We start from the raw sequence: 15,807 nt of genomic DNA, 5'->3' as shown, positions 1-15,807 counted from the left end.
CTGCTTCGGGCACCAGGTCCCTGGGCACTGGCTGCTTTGGGCACCAGTTCCTGTGGGCACCAGGCACCAGCTGCTCCAGGCCCCAGCTCCTGCGGGTACCAGCACCCGTTCCCATTCATACCGGGACTGGCTCCTGTATGCCCTGAGCCCACCGTGCCTTGCAGCACCGGGCCGGACCTGGTAGCCCCATCCTGCAGGCAAGCCCTAGAGAGACTGTGCTTCATCCCATGCTGGTGACATTAATAATGGTGCCTTTCCCCAAAGCTGCACTTGGCTGTGTGCTCCTGGGCCAGAGGAGCTTCTTGTGTCAGTGTCCTTGCAACCTGCCATGCCTGGAAGCAGGGACCTTTGGGTTGTGCAGGCCACCACCACCCTGCGGTGCCATCCCCGGGCGGGCAGCCCTCACCTCCACTGCTCCATCCATTGAGGAACACGCTGCGGTGCCCATTATCTGTCTTCTCTCTGCTTTTTTCCAGCCGATCTGTTGTGTCCAGTGCTATTTTAGGAGAGCAGAAAAGAACAAAATAACCAGGTTCAGTGTTTCTGTTGATTTCTCTGACATCTTCGTCAGATGCTGCAGGTGCGGGGGCATGCGGGACCCACCAGCGCTGTGCTGGCGTGGGGGGCAGCGAGCAGAGCACCCCCACGCTGATGCACTCTGGACAGGCCAGGTCCCCTTGGAGGTGCAGGGGAATTAGTTTGGGAGGAAGTCGAGCCCACAAAGTGAAGACCCTGTTTCTCATTACTGGTTTCCTGAGCTTTTATATAGCCCTTATCTTTCTCTTTTAAAAACAGAAAGATATTTCTCCGAGTTGTATGTTGCAGGAGATAGTATCTCCTTCGAGAAATAACCTCTCCTTCTTTTGACTGGGAATAAAACAAACAAGGAAAACAAACCAGCGAGCAGGCTTACATCCCTCTTCACTCCTCCTCATTCCTCTCTCTGGAGAGGACAACACACTTTGGGCCTTAATTGCAGCAGAGGAGGTTTGAATTGGACATAAGAAAAAACTTTTAAACCGTGAAGGCAGTGAACACACCGGAACAGATTGCTTGGGGATTTGTGGCAGCCCCCTCCCTGGAGGAGTTTAAAAATAAGATAAGCAGATGTCTGGATGTCTGCTGAGAGTGCTCTGGGTAGAGCTGATGCCCTCCCGGAGCAGGGGACCACTCGCTGCCCTCCTGAAGCCCCTTCCAGCCCTGTCCTCTGCACTTCCATGCCCAGCACGAGGGACACGGTGCCCTTTCCCGCTGTAATCGTGAACTCTCTCACCCTGGATGCTTGCCAGCTCCCTCCTCCTTGCCAGGCCTCTGTGCCAGCACCATTAGTGAAAGTTGTTATTGAAGAAAAAAATCCAGGCTCTGGCATCCATCACCAGCGGCACAGGCTGTCGGTGGATCGCTGTTTGACATCGTAGCGCTTGCAGCCTCCTAAATCAGGCGGCAAAGCCTGGGCTGTGGGAATGTGTCTGGTTTATGTTCTCCGCAGCATCGTTTGCAGCCCCGCTAATGGGGCCTGGGATGCTGTCAAACCCCTGGACCCTGGGCAGCGTGGGGGCTGCCTGACAGAGAACATACGCCTCACCTGCCGCCATCCAGCTGCTGGTGATTTTTTCCACTGGTCAGCAATGACATCCTGCCTTGAAGACAGGGCACAGTGCTGCTAATTGAGCTCCTGTTGGTTCCATTACAGAGCAAGGAGATCTTACACTGATCACATCACCGGGGGCCTGTCACACATCTTTTAGGAGGGATTCTGGGACCTTGCAAGTCAAAGTCTGGGGTCCCCAGGTAATATATGGAGCATGAAGCTGATTCTGTAGAGTGTTATCCAAAGCCAGCTGCTCTGTGCGAATGTGGGCCAACACGCCAGTGCAGGTTCAAGGATGCAAACCCCTGGGAGATGCTCTCCAGCCATGGGTGAAGATAAACATAAGCCACTTGCACAGTTTCCTTTAGCAGCAGCATCCATCTTAGATGGTCATGGACTACTTGCACCCTCCACAGTTTTTTTCCAAACGCGTGTCTGCAATGACAGCCTGCAGTGCTTGGGCGGAGATGGTAGAGCATAGCCTTCTCAAAGCTCTACCTATATAGGAGGGGAGTCTGTGGATGGGATCTCACCCTTCCTGTGGCTGGGGCTGTCTGGGGCCATCTCTGCCCCTGCAGTAAGAACAGCTCTCAGCACTTCCATGGTGTGGTTTCTGCCAGCCCTGCCCTCTTTGGGCCTTGTGATGAGTTGACCTTGGCTGGCTCCAAGGCCTTCTCCTGACCACAGCAGAAATCCTTACCTGGCAGTGTCTTGTGGAACGGGTCTTCCCTTGGCACAGCCTTTCCCTGCTATGCTGAGAGTTACAGAGATCTGGGTAAATCCTTTTTCTGGAAAAAGGGATGCCATCGATGGAGCAGCATTGGAAAAGGGTCTCATTCAGCAACAGGAACAACGAAATGGCTGCTGTCACTCCCACGGGGGCTTGGGACGTCACTGATTTCCCCTTTTGGGGTTTGCTTTGACCTCCTGCAGGTCACAGGCCCCTGTGGAATAAACACTGCCCCAAAGGAACTAGGGGAGCAGGATCCACCTCCTAATAAGAAACCCCCCAGGAACAAATCCAGGGCTGATGAAGCCAGGACTGAGCGGGCAGTGACACCAACAGATGTGTGCTCTGAATGGGGTCGTAGCCTTCATAATGAAGATGGTGCTGAAATCAGCCTGCTCTGTGGTCTTACTGCTCACGCATTGCTTTATCCTGCATGGACAGAGCGCGGGGGCATGAGCAAGACCAAACTGTGTCAGATCACTGTTATGCAGCACAGTCCCTCCCGAGGCACAGGAAAGTTTCACGCTTTCCCACTGGGAAGCTCCTTCAGTTCAACCTTTGTCTCTCCCCCGACTTCACTGCGCTTGAGAAAGGTCAGGCTGGAGCCGCCAGATCAGGCCAGGCAAGATAATGTACTTTATCATTGATTTCCAGTGAGAAGTTGCATTATGAGATTAAGTGTCTCATTTTTATTGCATGGGGAGGCAGAGAGAAAGCAAGAGCTCTGAAAATAAAATAGAAGTCCAAGTGATGTGTTTCTGTTGTAAGGGGCCTGTGACCGGGAACAAACATACTTTGTTTGTCTGTTCAGTCCTTTGGAGGTGAACTTTGAGAAGCTGCTTCCTTCTGAGGTTGGTAAACAAAGTCAAACCTCATCTGTGTTTAAACCAGTGCCTAATTAATGTGTCTAATTGGCCCACATCTACTAATTCCAGGCTGGCGGGGAATTTATTAAAAAGCTTTTCTAGTTTTAATGGATTGAAATGAGCAAAGCTGCTTGGCGGTCTCAGATGAAAGATGCTAAATGGGGACCAGCAGGGTGGGTCTGTTTGAGTGGGTCCCGCAGCCCGAGGTATGTGGGGAGAGGTGGGAGCCTCCCACCGGCTCTGCTCACGCTGCTTCGGGCATCGACGCCGCCTCGCTCTGCGCAGGCAGCTCCGGGTCCCCGAGCAAAGGGGTCAACGTTAACGGGACGTGCGGTACCGGCTGCCATCACACCCCTGGCTGCGCTGCCCACCCACCCAGGGATGAGGACAGGCTCTGGCAGACATCAGCCCTTCCCCAGGTTTCAGCCACAACAGGGGTTTGGGGACCCTCCTGGCATGCTCTGCTTCTTTCAGTTATTTTTAGAGAACAAATAGATGTTTTCTTTTGCCTTAGTAAAAGCATCAGCTATTCTGGCTTTAATGCCATTTAATACCGAGATTATAGCTTTGCAATGCCACAGGATATTTTTAAAGCAATGGATTAGTTCATTTCTAAAAAGGATTAGATACCGAGATATGAATAACAACCAGCTGCAGCTGCCCAGGCGGCAGTGGGACTCCAAGCACTGCCCGCTGTCCCAGGCCAGGCGGCACCAGGAGCCAGGCTCCGGGAGCGATCCCTCCTCTCGGCGCAAGGGGCACGGCGATGCCCTCTCTGCGGACACAGAGTCCCTCACTGCATCCTTCTGCCCCGTGACTCCATAAATCTTCCTGTAAAGTATCCTCCTGCTAACTTGTCTCTGTCCTACAGGCTTCCCTCAGGGTTACTGGAGGCTCAGGAACCTCACAGCTTTCCCTCAGCTCTGGGATTTCCCTGACCCTCCGTAGCTCAGGCGGCTGCAGGCGCTTTGTTCTGCATTGTAGTCTGGAAGCTCAGCAAGGGAATTAATGAAGCCTTGGGTATAAACTAGTTGCAGATGCAGATTGCGTCCGCGTGGTCGCTGTGGATGTGGCTCACGGGTTTCAAACCCCAGGACAGGTGGACACAGCTCCACGTATGACTGTCTTCAACCACCCTGCCTGGTACCAGCCATGCTAAACCTCAGCCGTGCCCCCTCCTGATGCCCCACAACTCATTAGCGAGCCTCCCCCAATCACCCCTCCTACCCAAAATGGGTCCTGCGAGGGGCTGCGCTGCCCCGTCCTCCCGTGACTGTTAGTTGGACACGAAGCAGACCTGGGCTGGAAATGCTGACAGTGCTCTTGACAGTTTATGGCCACAAACTCTATTTTCAGCCTAATAAGTTTTTTATATGCTTGGAAAGCTGTCAGTTGAACATCAGCCAGGCACAAAGTACCTGCCATAAAGTGCCTGGACCGCAACCAAACGGGAAAGGTGCTGCTCTGCTTTAGCAAGTTCTTGATCTCAGCCACTTTAGTTGGTTCATTTATTTGGTTTTAGGATCTTAGCTTTAATAATAAAATAATAAGATAAAATAATAATGCCCCTGCTTAATAATTTGTGGAAATGTTTGCTGAGAGCCTGTTAAATCAGAACTGGAAACCAGTTTGGATTGGGGCTCTGGGGCGGGAGGCTCCATGGTGCTGCTGTTGAGCTGGTCCCTGCGAGGAGCCGCTGGACCCAGTGACAAAGGAGTGAGGTTTTGGGAACGTGTCTGGAGAAGCGTCCCGCTCCCTGGGACAGCTAATCTGGACATGAGCTGTCACGGCCACTAACCACAGAAACATGGCCATGTCAAACCCTTGGCCACATGGAGAGCAGGGCCTGGTCCTGAGCATGTCTCTGCTCCCACCATGGCAGCGTCATGGTGCTAAAAATGACATTTCTGCATCACAGCCCGTGGGGTTGCCAGGAAGGTCGAGGGTGGGGGGGCCAAAGGGTCTGGGAATGAATTGCAAATATGCGAGGCTCTTTTGGAGGGTGCTCCAGTGACAGCTTGATCCCTGTCCTGCAAGGCAGCCCCTGCAATGCCGGAACTGCACCATGGGGACGGGAAGGGTCCCAAACCGCTGTGGGGTCCCTGTGGGACACCCCTGGGTGAGCCATGGGCTGTGGCATGCTGTGTGCCATATCTTAACCCATGTGGCACTCCCTGCCAGGAGCCCTGTAGGTGGCTTCAGTGCCAAAGGTGCCTATCTGCATGGTGGGTTCATTAACCATGTCCCTGGGCCCCGTGGCACCCTCCTTCCCACGGGGGAGCCACAGGGCAGCGTGTCCCACCGTAGGGCACCGCAGGCTGGCTGGGGCAGGAGGCAGAGTTTACATGCCTGTCTGGGTGTGCTTGAGGGAGGAACGGTGGTGGTTCCCATCCCACCATCGAGCTGAGCCCTGCTCTGGGTGAGATTTGGCCATGCCGGCAGCCGGGGCGGTGACCTCGTGGCGCGGGAGCTGCGGCAGCCTCATCTACTGCCCCGGGGCTTCGCTTCCCAGGCAGACAGTTTACAGCAAATGGCTCGTTTCGATGCTAAAAATAACCCGGTAGGAAACAAATCGGCCCCAGCACTTTAACTGGGGAAAAGTGCATTTATTAGTAAAACTCAAGATGTCCTTTCCTGTTCTGCCTCTGAAGCTCAGGGAACCGGCGCTGAGATGCTGACTGCGCTTCCCGGCCAGGCACCAACTTATTTCGATCCAGCATTTGATTCCACCAAGACGGGGTTTTCTCTCCCTGCTCGCGATGCTCCACAGGCTGGTCCCAGCCACCAGAAGGGGCTGCAGCTTTGGGGCCACAAGCGATTTCCAATCCGAGGGAGCTGTGAATTGCCCTGTGAACGTGGTCCCAGCTGCGCCGTGCCTGAGAGTACAGCAGGTTCCTGGTGGGGAATGAATACAACAGAATGAAAATATTTGTTTTCCTCTTGTGGTGAAAGCACTGCGTCGGGGACATATTTCTTCCTCTACCTCAAAATTGCAGATTTTACTAAGCCTTGTTTGCATGCAGAGATTTTCCAGCTGCTTCTCTCCAGGCTTTGCTCTGGAAGGATTAATTGGGGAGATGAGACACATCCTCTCTGAATTGCAAATGCAAAGATATTCCTGCGTGTGCCTGGCCCAGCTGTTTGTGCCCTGCTCCAGCCCTGGTCCTTTCTTTCCAGCCACGCTCGGGGTCTGTGCCGTGTCCCTGGGGCAGAGCAGATGGCGGCGCAGGAATCACAGCTGTTCTGGGCATCAGGATGCCAGATCTGCCATGAATCAGTTATAGGGAATCAAATTAACACCAGGCTTTTCTGGAGGCAGGCAAACCACCTGAGCTAAATGGGAAAATAAATTGGAGGCTTCTCTGGGTTCAGAAATATTTAGCTAACTTGGAGGTCCTCTGTTTGAGTGTCTCTTGGGATGGGAGCTGAGGCACAGCAGTGACAGGGGACGATGCTCTGCTGGATATCCCCCCAGGACACCTCCACAGAGGGCCAGGCAACAGACCCAAATGGCCATTTTGGGATTTTTGGTTTTGGAACTGCATTTGAATAGACCCCTTTATGTACAAGGATGGAGAGCTGTGAGCTGTCTCCCAGACCAGGATTTGCAGATGCTGATGCGACTGCAAGTCCATCGCTCATCCCTGTGCCGTGCCTTTGGGAGACATGCTGCCCCATACTCCTGGACTGAGTCTACTACTTGGGTTCATCCATGAACAACCCTCTGCTCCTCACCCCTGCGGCACTGGAAAGGAAAATAAGCCATCCTCTTGCCTTCCATGCTGCCAGGTTTGCTCCCATTGGGGCTAACCAGAGCTACTGGCAGTAAATCTGGGGATGAGGAGTGATGAAATGGAGACCTGGCAAGGAGGCAGAAGATACACTGACCCACCCGGAGACTGGTCCCTCCACCACCAGGCGTGGCCACAAAATCCAGCCATGGAGAGATGGCTCATGCTCATCCCTATGGACAGATGGGTTAAAACACAGACTTCTCCCTAATATTTCAGCTCATGGGGCCCCTCTCCTTCACTGTGCACCTTGTGCCATTGGTGTCTCTTTTCTGCAGCTGGACCTGCGGCAAACTAGCCTCAGGTCTTCCCACCTCCCAGCTCAGGGCAGTGGGGTACTGGCTGTGGTGACGGGACTGTTTCTGCTTTGCACAAAGAGAGATGCATTCCCCAGCAGCCCTGCGGAGGCTGCAGCATCTGCTGGGTATTGCAGATCCACTGGGGTCCAGGAGAGCCCCAGGCACCCAGATGAGCTGCATCCCAAGGGCTCTCTGCATCCCCGGCTCCTCTGGGCTCCCAGCACAGTGCTGGGTTGCCATCCCAGCACTGTACACTCTTTTATATGGGGATTTTTGCCTCCACAACTGAATAACCCTTGGTTTAGTGAGAGTGCCTGGCTCCTGGCATCACCACCACCAAACCTACCCCTGGGCTCTCCTCTGGGCCAGCAGCTTCCCATTGCCTTGGGACCTTCTCATGGGGTGGACCGGAGGCACAGCGGTGCTGCAGGTCTGGGCTGGTAAGAGCTGACTGGGAGCTGTGGTGTGCAGTTCTCCCCCACCTCTGCTGAGCGGCACCTCCGCATCAGAGCAAAGGCAGGCAGGATGGAGTTAATCTGTCTCCTGTCCTTGGATGTCCTCTGCACAGCATGGAAGCAGCCTCTCTGGGGAGGAGCTGTGGTGCTATGGAGAAGCCTGGGAGCTTTCTGATGCTCCTTAGGGTAAACGTTTTGCTCATAAGCCCAAAGAAGCAGAAGAATTTCATGCTGGCTGGGCTGTGCCCTGGCATGAAGGGCTCTTCAGGGAGCCAGATCCGACCTGAGCATGTCCTGGTTGGGGCAGAGCGGAGGGGTTGGGCAAAATTTAAGCTATAGTCTCCAGCGCAAGCCATGGTGCACAGAGCATCTCCCAAGGGGTTTCTCACTGCCCTGCTCTCCGTGCTGACCCCTGCCTTGAGCAACCAGCAGCACTGATGGCAGGGGGCACGGAGGGCTTGCTGCTGGAGGGGGTACTTAGAGGGATGGTCTGAAAAATGACACACCTCTATTTAGCCTGGGCTCACGGAGTCCTCCAGGACAGATCCCTGCCTGCAGGGTGCAGCCGCAGTCGCTCTGTAAGGCACATACCAATGCCTGTTCCAGCTGCGAGCTGCGCAGTGCTGCCGCCGAGCTGCAAGTGCATTCCTTAGCTCCGGCTCTCCCCGGGTCCCACACGACACGGCATCACCTATTTATAACCACACGCACTGCAGGAATAATATTAGACTGATGGCCTCACACAGTCACGCTAAATGTTATTCTATTTATGTGATTTGCTCTTCCTCACAAGCTGTTGGTCTCCCAGATGCCAAAACACTCTGCGTAGCATAGACCAAGGCTCAGATTTTTCTCTTTTATTAAAATCTTCACCAACAGCACCCAGTCCCAGGTATATTTACCATTTTTTCCAGGTCACCTGGAGTAATTGCTTCTACTATTCCTTTCCCAGTCTGATCAATATCCTTGGTAAATGAGATAACCTGTCAGGTCTGTTGCCCCTGTAGCCAAAGGTACTTTAGCAATGAAATTGTTTTGCTGATGAAATAAATGCCTCTCGCTGAATCTGAGGATGCTGTGACCTTTCATTAGTGACCTGAGTGACTCATCCCTTTTTGTGTGCGTGCTGCAGCCTCCCACCACGCCGTAAAAGATGCACCACAAAGTCCCGCTGCCCGGTACCCAGTGTAACGGGGAGATGAGACCTGCAGGAGCCTCCTGCTCACGCTGCTTCTCCTCCAGCTTTGTAAGGGGTCTTCACACCTCCTCCTGGGCCTGGGGGGCTCTGCGTTATGGAGATGCCCTGTTTGCATGGCAGGGACCCCATGCATCATCTCAGTCCCCAGCCCTTGCCCGAGCAGCAGCTCCCGCTCCCCCAGGCTGTGGAAATCTCTGATACAAATGCGCAAGCCTGTGTTTTTCCAGCAGAGGGGCAGCCAACCCACGCTTGTTTAGCAAGCAGGGCTTTACTGGCCATACCAACCCCCCTGAAGCGAGGTGGGCAGCTCGGTCAGAGCCAGATTCCAGCCAGAGGCCATGTATCACATGCCATGAACTCTGTACTCGCCGCTGGGGGCTAACGCCTGGTACCTCTGCAGCCAGCAGCTCTTAAACTGGCCGTCAGTTGGCTGAACTCGAGGCGTTTCTGCGCCTCCTGCGGTACTCCCTGCTCACTCCTGCTCCCCCCCAGCTCACACAGGGCAGCCTTCGCCCTTCGCTTTGCTGTGTGCCTCCGGAAACAAAAAGACCTTGGAAACGTGATGCGTTTAGTCTCTTTTTAGAAATCTGTGTGAAGTGGAATAAAGAATTAAACAGAGTTGAGACCTAAGCATTCAGCTGCTGCCGATAGCGATATTTTCTTCTTGCAGAGTGCTTTGCATGCCAAGAAAAACAGTTTTGCATTTTAGGGAAAGAAAGTGGTGGTACATCTGTGCATCTGTATGTGTGCCTGTTAATTCTGCCTGAATGGCTTCCTGGGGCTGTCAGCTCAAAAGTTCTCCTTAAAGTAACAAAGCTTGACTGTGTTTGCAACAAATCCTCAACCAAGAGGCGTTTATTTAATGAAGCAAAAAATGCTGCCAAATTTCCAGGCTTGATCCCGATCCCATTAATGTCAGCGGGAGAGTTCCCACCATGTTTGGTTTGTTGGTTGGGTCTAATCTGCATAAGGAAGTTGAAAATCTGCGTCTGGGTTGGATTTGCAGACAAGTTCATTGCTCCACTTGGCTGGGCCAGAGAGTCCGTGACAAAAGCAGATGGTACAGGTGGGACTCCTCTTGCCTGATTTTAGGCATCTTCAAGTCCAGCAACAGATAGCCGGGGGAGGGAAAGAGGAATGTTCAGATCATCTTAAGCCAGGAGCCCAGAAGGAAGGTGAAATTAATTTATTTCTTCCCACGGAGCCATCTCACCCCCTGAGGATATGCAGCTCGTGTGAAGGAACCTGACAGCAATGGAAGGTTTCTGCAGCAGTGGGGAAAGGACCTCGCTCAAAGCCGGCCCCCGAGGCACTGCCACAGGTCTTCTGCTCGGGTCTTCTCCCCGCGCTTGTGCCAGCCAGGAGCCGAGGCTGATGCCTGGGTCAGGATGCACAGCAGCTCCGGTGGGCACTGACCCCTCCTGCCAGCAGCAAAGCTTGTGCATGGCCCTGCCAAGGGCTGGCAGAGCTGCTGGGAGAAGGGGGAGGAGGAATATGGCAGCTCCCCACCTTCTCTGTCCCCTCACTCACTGTTGAAACATGTGCTGCCTCCTCGCTTCCCCATGCCACGAGTGGGGACCGGCACAGAGCAAGACCTGCCTGTGCTTGTTGCTCCAGGTAGAATCCCACCCCTCTTCTCCCAAGGGATAAAGAGGTTTGGAGGAGTCAGCAGTGCCCATGTGTTTTGGGGGGCCCCCAGCAGGGACCATGCACCTGCAGTGTCCTGCAGAGAGCAGCAGCTGCTCTTTGCGAGAGAAGAAGCCTCCCTTGATGGCAAGGGCTGGAGGAAGGAGGGCTGCTCTGCTGCTCCATCACCAGCTGCAAAAGCTGGCCACAGGCTCATGTGCCAGCAGTTGGCCCTTAATTACACATAGAGCTAATAAAGGGAAGGAGCTCATTTCTTTAGTTCACAAGGGGAAGCAGCAGCATCTGAGAATCAAGGGGATTGCAAAGCATGAGATACCAAAAACTGCCTGTATCTTGGGGCCATCATCCCAACACGCAGGTCCTTAATGGCTTTTGCTGATTTGACAGAAGCAGGACACAGAAAGATGAGCAGCTTTATGGCTGCTACTGTCCCTGGGGCTCAGAGGTGCTTCTTGGGATACAGCTCTTTAAATCATCATTGCCAATGACGTGAGGGGGCACTGGAGAAGACAGAGTTGGGGACAGCAATGCAGGAGGTGAGAGCAGAGTTTGCTGACGCTTCCTACCCAGCGCTCCGGCCTCAGGATGCCGAGATGCTTTATTTCTATTAATCATGCCCAAAGTGGGTGCAGTGACAGGGTGCTGCAGCTCAGGTGGGCTGTGGGGAGCTGTAACCTCATGGATGGGATCCGTGTGTGAAGATGGAAGAGCTGGAGAGCTTTTGGAAGTGTGGGTGTTTTTTCAGGAAAGAAGAAGAGTTCAGAGCTCTGGAGAAGCCCAGGTCTGTGGAGTGTGCGCAAGCAGCAGAGGCCAGACCCGTTCCTAACATCCCAAAGATCTTCCCTACTGCAGAGATAGAAGAACATCTCATTTGGGTATTTTAGCTTTGTCTTTTGATTTCCTCTGGATGAGGTGGGAGCTGAAAGTTTCAGGGCTTCGCTGAGTAGCTTTTGGGGACCTACCTTAGTGCATGCCTGGCCCAGCACTGCTCTCCAGCAGCTGCCTGCGGTCTGGCTGTGCAGGCAGGGCTCCCTGCAGCTCCCCATCTGCAGAGACCTGGGAAACTCATCACCACTCCCTGCAGGAGGCGGGCCCCTGCTCCACCCCGTAGGCCAGCTGGCTCCTGAGTTCCTATAAAGCTTTAAAAGAAGCCAGACAACTCACAACTGAAAGCATTAGGTGTTTATTTGCACTTTAGACATTAACTCCATCTGAAAGTCAGCCGCGGCTCCCTCTGCGCAGCAGCAAAGGTGGGTCAGTGCGAGGAGTGGCTGAGCGTGATAAATATCGGGCTTTGGTCCAAAGAGTGCAGCATCTGTGGGTCGGCACTTTCCCAGCTGATTTTAACTCACAATCCACTTCCTTCAGCTGAGCTGCAAGATCTGCTGTTGCAAATCACGTTGCTCCTTTCACAAGGTCTGAAATGTTCAAGCTGTTTGTGGTGGCGAGCATCATGAGCAAAAACCAAAATGCTGCTTGGGAGCCTCTGCTCCCCCTCCGAAGCAGAGATCCCCACGGCCCCCCAGCGATGCCACACGCACTGCCCTTACCATTGAATCTTGCCTCCACAACCCTTCAAAGCAGCGTTGCCTCTCTCTTTTTTTTTTTTTTTTTTTGCAGGTCTAATTTTTAATAAATGTGTCTAATCCCCTCGCAAGGCTGGATGCAAGAGTAAACTGCAGCCACCCACCCAAAGATCTCAAAACTCTCCTGGGATTTGCCTGCTGAAAGCAGTGGTTTGGGCTACTGCTGTCATTCGCTTTGCAAAAAACCCCCAACCAACAGCCTCCAGAAACTTTAAAATGCCAATTTGTTGTCTGCTGTATGCTCTTCCAAAAAAGAGTGAGTAATGCCAAAATACTTTTTTTTTCTTCTGTGAAGGATGTGGGCAGCAGAGGATAACACAGATCCTGAAGCAGCTCACTCACCCAGGAACAGCTAACCCAGGAACTGGCACAGCTTAGTCATATATTCAAAACCTGATATTTTTATGAATATTTCCATTTCCAAAGCACTTCCCCCTGTAAAAATTCACCCTCTCAGCTGTTCTGCGATGCAGGTGGTTAATTCCTGGTGCCCTCTCCTTGAGTGAAGAGTGGAATCCTGTCTCAAACCCATTGGGGGAGAGGGGACGCAGTGCAGGGACAGGGCATCGTTCATCCCCATCCTTCACTCACTGAGGAGCTCGATGAGCCTCCAGGGAGCTAGGGGGGTGTTAACCAGCTCAGGTCACTGCACTGGAGGCTGGACTGAGAAACTCTTCAGGACTGGAGCAAACGCAATGTTCATATCTTTCCATCTCCAGGCATACTACAGGCAAAATGGTTGGGCTGAGTAGCTTTGCTTCCAAACCTGGTCCCAGTTTGCTCTCTGACGCCAGCAGTCCTGTCTGTCCCTTGTGTGAGACTGGAGCCAGCGATGCTGCAATCACCATCTCTCCGCAAAACAGGCGTCAAGGCAGGTGGGCTGCTACTGAGAAGGGGCCAAACGCAAACTGAAGTGGTGCCATCCTTTGGAGGGGGTGTTGGGTACCTCAGAGCTCATCAGATGCTTCCTCCTCACAAAGAATGATGTTCATCTTCTTCTCATCCGCCTGGCAAGAGGTTTTCCTGCTGGAGGTGAACCCCAGGGACCGGCTGGCTCTTTGGCGGATGGTCCTCATACGTGTCATGCAGTCTTCACTGGTCATCACATAGATCAGGGGGTTGAGGGCACTGTTGAAGCTGGCCAGGCCCCGGGTCACCTGGTAGGAAATGTAGATGTTCTTTAAAGCCTGTGTGCAGGATCCTTGCAGCTGCCAGCTTCGAGACAACAAGTTGAGGTTTCTGAAGATGTGGTAGGGCAGGAAGCAGATGGAGAAGAGGACCATCACGAGAATCACCAGTCTGATGCTTCTTCTCCTGAGGCTGAGGTCCACGGTGTCGTTTCTGCAGAGCACCACCACCACATGGCAGTAGCATCCGATGATGATGAGGAACGGGATGACGAACCCAGTCACGGTGATGGCTACATTGTATGGCAAGTAAAGGCCCAGGTTCTCGTGCCCCGTCGTGTCATGGCACCGCGTCCCCGTGTTGTCCATCTTGCTGAAGGCGAAATCGGGAGCTACCTGTGCGATGACCCACAGCCAGACCATCACGCTGAGCCATGCAGAAGAGGTTGCCCCCTGGTACCGGCCCCGCACCTTCAGCGGGTGCACGATGCCCAGGTAGCGGTGGACGCTGATGCAGGTGAGGAAGCCGATGCTGGCATAGAGATTGAGGTGGAAGAGGCCCCGGGTGACGCGGCACCAGCCCTGCCCGAAGAGCCATGCTCTGCCCCGCAGGTAGTAGCTGACGAGGAAGGGCAGGGTGCTGACGTACAGCAGGTCGGCCGTGCCCAGGTTGCCCACCAGCAGGCTGAGGGGATGGCGGGTGCCCCGCCGGGGCCCGGTGCAGAGGTGCCACAGCCCCAGCCCGTTCCCCGCCAGCCCCAGGGGGATCACCACCAGGTAGACGGTGGGCAAGAAGCGCTGGGCGAAGGCGGTGTCCACGGGGCACAGGGCCCCGCTGCCATTGCCGGGCCACCAGCTGAGAGCCTCGGTGGCCATCGGGTGCTGTGGCGGCCGGTCCCACACAGCGGGGTGGCTGCTGCCGGGGCGGTGACGGTGGTGGCAGGGGCGGGGCGGCCCAGAGCCGGCCCCAAGTTCCCCGGGACTGCGCTCCCCGCTCCTGCCGGGCCCCAGCTGGGGGGTTTTGGGGCGCAGGGCTCTCCCTGGAGCCCAGGGAGGATGTGGCTCAGCCGGGAGCCCCGGTGTCCGCAGGCTCCCCCCGGCGCCTGCCGCCAGCCCACTTGAGATATTTTGAGCCGGACGCCGGGGACGCGCAGGCCCACGGCTATTTTGGACGCTGTGGAGGAAGGGAGCAAGGAGAGGGGGCTCTGCCTCAGGGAAGGGGGGAGATGCCTGACAATGCGGGGAGAGGGGGGGGGCAGAGCTTTCAGCCTGCTTCTGCTCTGTCCCGCTCGGGGTGAGGAGAGCCCCCCCCATCCCTCCAGATGGGGGGGCGGTTGGAAGCCAGCACCCCATGAGCTGCCCCTCACTTCACTCCTGACAGCCACTCTCCTGGCCCCGCTGCTCATCCCGGAGCACCGGGAACCGGGATAAGGTGGAGGCTGGCAGCTTTCCATGGGGCTCGTGCTGCCAGCCCCACTCCAGCAGGCAGCCATGCCAGCAGCCCTGCTCCCTGCCGAACTCCCCTAAAGACACAGTAACATCCTACTCTTGCAGCTGCCTTCTATATCCCTACCCAAAAATCCTCTCCCTGCCCCCGGCTCTTTGACCCAAGTGGGGCAGGAATCCCAGGCTGTGACCTTCCTCTCCTGCTTTCCCTGTCGCAGGGGATGTCATGCAGAAGACACCCCAGCTGCTGCAAGGTTGGGGCAAGAGCTAAAACCAGGGACCCCAAGGAGGACCCCCAAGGGAAGCCAGCCCCCGTTTGCATTGCTGAGCAGCTGCTGCTGTGTAAATGAGGCCAGAAATAACTTTATCTTCAGACGCAGGAGTAAACATGCCAGCGTTCAGAAGGGAGAAGGTTTACCCTGGCAAGCCATAGGGAAATGACCTTCGCAAAACAACTTCAGTTGATGGGCTGGGCCCAAGAAGGGCTGTGGCCACCTGTTTTCCTGGAACTTAATCTAGGGCAGGGGGTGGATAGAGGCTGGTATCTCATTTGCCAGCGGGGAAGGAGTGGGGTAAGTCCTGCTGAGCCATCCTGACTGCCCTTCCCTCCTTAGAAGCAGCCGAAGGTCACTGCTGGACCGTGCTCAGGCACGGCAGGTCGGCGACAGCGTAGGGAAGCCCAAGATGTGGGGTGGTGGTAGCTGCGTGTTGTGAGTATCGGTGCGTGTTGACTCCAAAAAGCGCTCGATGGAGATGATTGATAAATGACAGGAAAGGCTGTGTATTATTTCCTGCCTACATGATAAAAATCTCACCCCAAGAGGTGAAGCTTAAAAGCTGTTTCCATGGGGTGAGGATATGGCTTTTCTGAGGTTTGCAGAGGCTCTGGTGGGACTGTGCTCCTGCGGCAGCGGCAGAGGAGGGGGTCCATGGGGGCTCACCCCTCAGGAAAGCAGTCCTCCATCCTGCCCTGCTCCTGCCCCCTTTGCCTCCATGTGTTTCAGCTGCTCCTGCTGCCTGGGGTTAGGGTGGCACTTGCAGAGCAACTTTATGGAGATGTGGAAGTGCAGC

The 15,807-nt window shown here is 54.7% G+C and overlaps 1 protein-coding gene across 1 annotated transcript; it reads right to left on the bottom strand.

Annotated features, from left to right (window-relative positions):
* Positions 1-13,110: 13,110 nt before the first annotated feature.
* LOC141471248 (P2Y purinoceptor 1-like) lies at positions 13,111-14,166 on the bottom strand. Its single transcript, XM_074157673.1, has one exon. It carries the CDS (start codon positions 14,164-14,166, stop codon positions 13,111-13,113), a length of 1,056 nt encoding a protein of 351 aa, XP_074013774.1.
* Positions 14,167-15,807: the final 1,641 nt, after the last annotated feature.

The sequence above is a fragment of the Numenius arquata genome, chromosome 12 (genome assembly GCF_964106895.1).
Source record: "Numenius arquata chromosome 12, bNumArq3.hap1.1, whole genome shotgun sequence".
Taxonomy (NCBI): domain Eukaryota; kingdom Metazoa; phylum Chordata; class Aves; order Charadriiformes; family Scolopacidae; genus Numenius; species Numenius arquata.
Note: the sequence above shows the minus strand (reverse complement) of the source record. Positions and strands in the feature narration are given on the sequence as shown.